Source organism: Otolemur garnettii, unplaced genomic scaffold, assembly GCF_000181295.1.
Source record: "Otolemur garnettii isolate 467f Iridium unplaced genomic scaffold, OtoGar3 scaffold00058, whole genome shotgun sequence".
Classification (NCBI taxonomy): Eukaryota; Metazoa; Chordata; class Mammalia; order Primates; family Galagidae; genus Otolemur; species Otolemur garnettii.
The window spans coordinates 1,358,795-1,361,183 of NW_003852453.1; the positions used below are offsets into that span (position 1 = coordinate 1,358,795).

At 55.2% G+C, this 2,389-nt stretch overlaps 1 protein-coding gene across 1 annotated transcript in view; it reads right to left on the reverse strand.

Annotated features, from left to right (window-relative positions):
- Positions 1–2,389, reverse strand: part of ABCC12 (ATP binding cassette subfamily C member 12) — a 55,502-nt gene that overhangs the window by 22,306 nt on the left and 30,807 nt on the right. Inside the window, exons 18-19 of the mRNA XM_023514777.1 lie at positions 2,147–2,250; positions 102–299 (exon numbers count right to left, since the gene is read on the reverse strand). Of these exons, the coding sequence (XP_023370545.1) occupies positions 102–299; positions 2,147–2,250 (302 nt within the window). The remainder of the gene's footprint in view (positions 1–101; positions 300–2,146; positions 2,251–2,389) is intronic.

A 2,389-nucleotide genomic window follows, 5' to 3' on the forward strand; every position in this document is an offset into this window, starting at 1 on the left:
GTGCCTGGCGCACAGTAGGTGCTCAGTCCCCAGAGGCCAGCCTGGTGCCTGGCGCACAGTAGGTGCTGCTCAATAAACCTTGCTGTCCACGGTGGCCATACCTTGTCAAAGACCCTGTCGTGCAGCAAGGAGGATGCCATCAGTGTGGTCTTGGTGAAGGTAAAGCCTTTGACAATGCTGAACACGAGCATGGACAGCATGCTCGAGGCATACACCCACTGGTACACGTGCTGCCCGATGTCGGCCAGGACCTTGCCCACCTCACACGCTGTCTTGTTGCCCTGAGATCCACAGCTTATCTTTAGGGGAAAAAGAGAGAGAAAAGGAAGCACCAAGAATCGGTAAATGGTCAAGGAAATAAAAATTTTCCAGAGGAAGAAAACTAAAAAGAAATATGTAATCACTGAAAATGAGTCAGGTGGGTAAAATCACATGAGTTTCCTTTGGGGGCCTCTGAGCTTCGTGTAGTCCCTCCTGGTGGCTCCCATGACCCCAGAAGGACCACACGCCCCCAGCACCATAAGCTCAGCAAGTTCAGTGGGAAGACAGAGCCGACTAGCCAGGCGGACGCAGGGCAGCTGCCCAGAGACCAGAAGTCCTCTGGACTAGGTGGGAATCTGAGTTCCAAGAGGCTGGCTGAGCAGCAGAGGCAGCGCCAGGCCAGAAGAAAAGCTGGGACCAGCTTCCACCATGCTGAGCTGGGCTGGGCTGAGCTGAGTTGTCTGGCAGCAGCCACCAGGTCTTTGGGGAGACTCGGGGGCTTCTCCGTGCAGTGGGCCAGCCCCACAGCCCCTCCCCTTTCCTCAAGGAGCAGTAGGAGAGACATCAGAACATTGCCTGAAGCACCAGGTGGGGAGGAGGGAGCCTAGCAAGCCCCAGCCCCCACCCAGGCTCTCAGAGGACCTGAAGAAACTGTGGCTCCTTCCCGCCCTTGTCAGAACACACAACCTGGCCAGCATTTCTGGAGAGAGGCCCTCCCTTCCCCCTGAGAAACTGGCAGTTTCGTTTTGCTCTAGGCTGTGTGTGAAAAGTCAGGGCTCCCTTTGGGAAGAAAACAAGCATCTTTTTTCTAAATGCCATTTTGCTGTTTACAGTAATAGCAGAAGTGTAAACCAGAGGTGGCTGATGGATGAACATCCCTAAAACCAAAAGCATCCCTGGGGGCTGAGCTGAGACAAGGCCCAGCTTGAAGGGGAGGCTTTTCTGGGCTGGGGTTGAGCCCATGGCACTGGAGACAAGCACCTGGGTTGGCCACTGTGCTGTGTGCTCAGACGGGGCAGCTGGCCTGCAGGGGAGCAGCAAGCCTTGGAGCAGGCTTCCCCCAGCCCTCAACTTGGCTCTGCAAGGGAAGGCTCTTCAGGACCGAGTGAGGACTTAGGAGATTTCTACACAAAGCGGGCCACCTTTTATTGCACCCCTTGGGAATGGCCTCAGACAGCTGTGCCAAACAGCCTTTCCCCTGCCCGTCTCCCAGTGCCCAGTGCCCTAGTGTGTAGTGACAGCACTGTACCAAACGTCATCACAGAGGATGGGCAGGTGCCCCTACAGCAACCTCTGCAGCTTCAGAAAAGCTTTGAAACCCCAGGCCAAAAGCTAGGGGAGCTGCCAGCAAGCTGGAGGGAGAGCAAACTCTTCCCAGGAGGGCCCTGCAGAGAAAGGCCCCAGCGGTTCTGCGGCATTTGCAGGCCTGAGTCTAACATTGCACCTCCCCTGACTTTGAGGAACAGAGTCATGTGGAACCTTCCGGCACCGGCCAGTGCCAACAACAAGATGCCAGCTTCTCTTCAGAGGCTGGAAGACACAAGTCTCTGCTAGGCCTCCCTGGAGGAGACGCACAGCAGAGGCTGAGACTGTCTCCGTGCTACACACGCTGGACCCTCAGGTGCACTGTGGCACATGTCTTTATCAGCCACCCCTTGAAAATCTGAATGTGACATCCAAAAATACAGATGTCTGCTTGTCTCAAAAAGTTGAAGGGGATTTCAGTGGCTTGAGTCACATGGTGTAAGCAACTGACCTCAACTTCTTGCAGAGAGACGCCAATAAGCTCATTGTGTGGTGCTGGGTGCACCCAGAATTTCCACTGCTGGAAATTTCTGTTCCTAGACACAGACTCAACATGTTCCAACACCAAAGTGGAACTCACCTGTGATCCCTTGTCTAACCAGAGAACCAGCCACCAGTTGCCGAAGGCGGAGCTGCCAATCATGAGGAGGAAGAGGGCCACTGTGAAGAGAGAAAGGAGGTACCCTGCAAAGAGGAGGGGGGCCACTGTGAAGAGAGAAAGGAGGTACCCTGCAAAGGGGGGGGCACTGTGAAGAGAGAAGGGAGGTACCCTGCAAAGAGGAGGGGGGCCACTGTGAAGAGAGAAGGGAGGTACCCTGCAAAG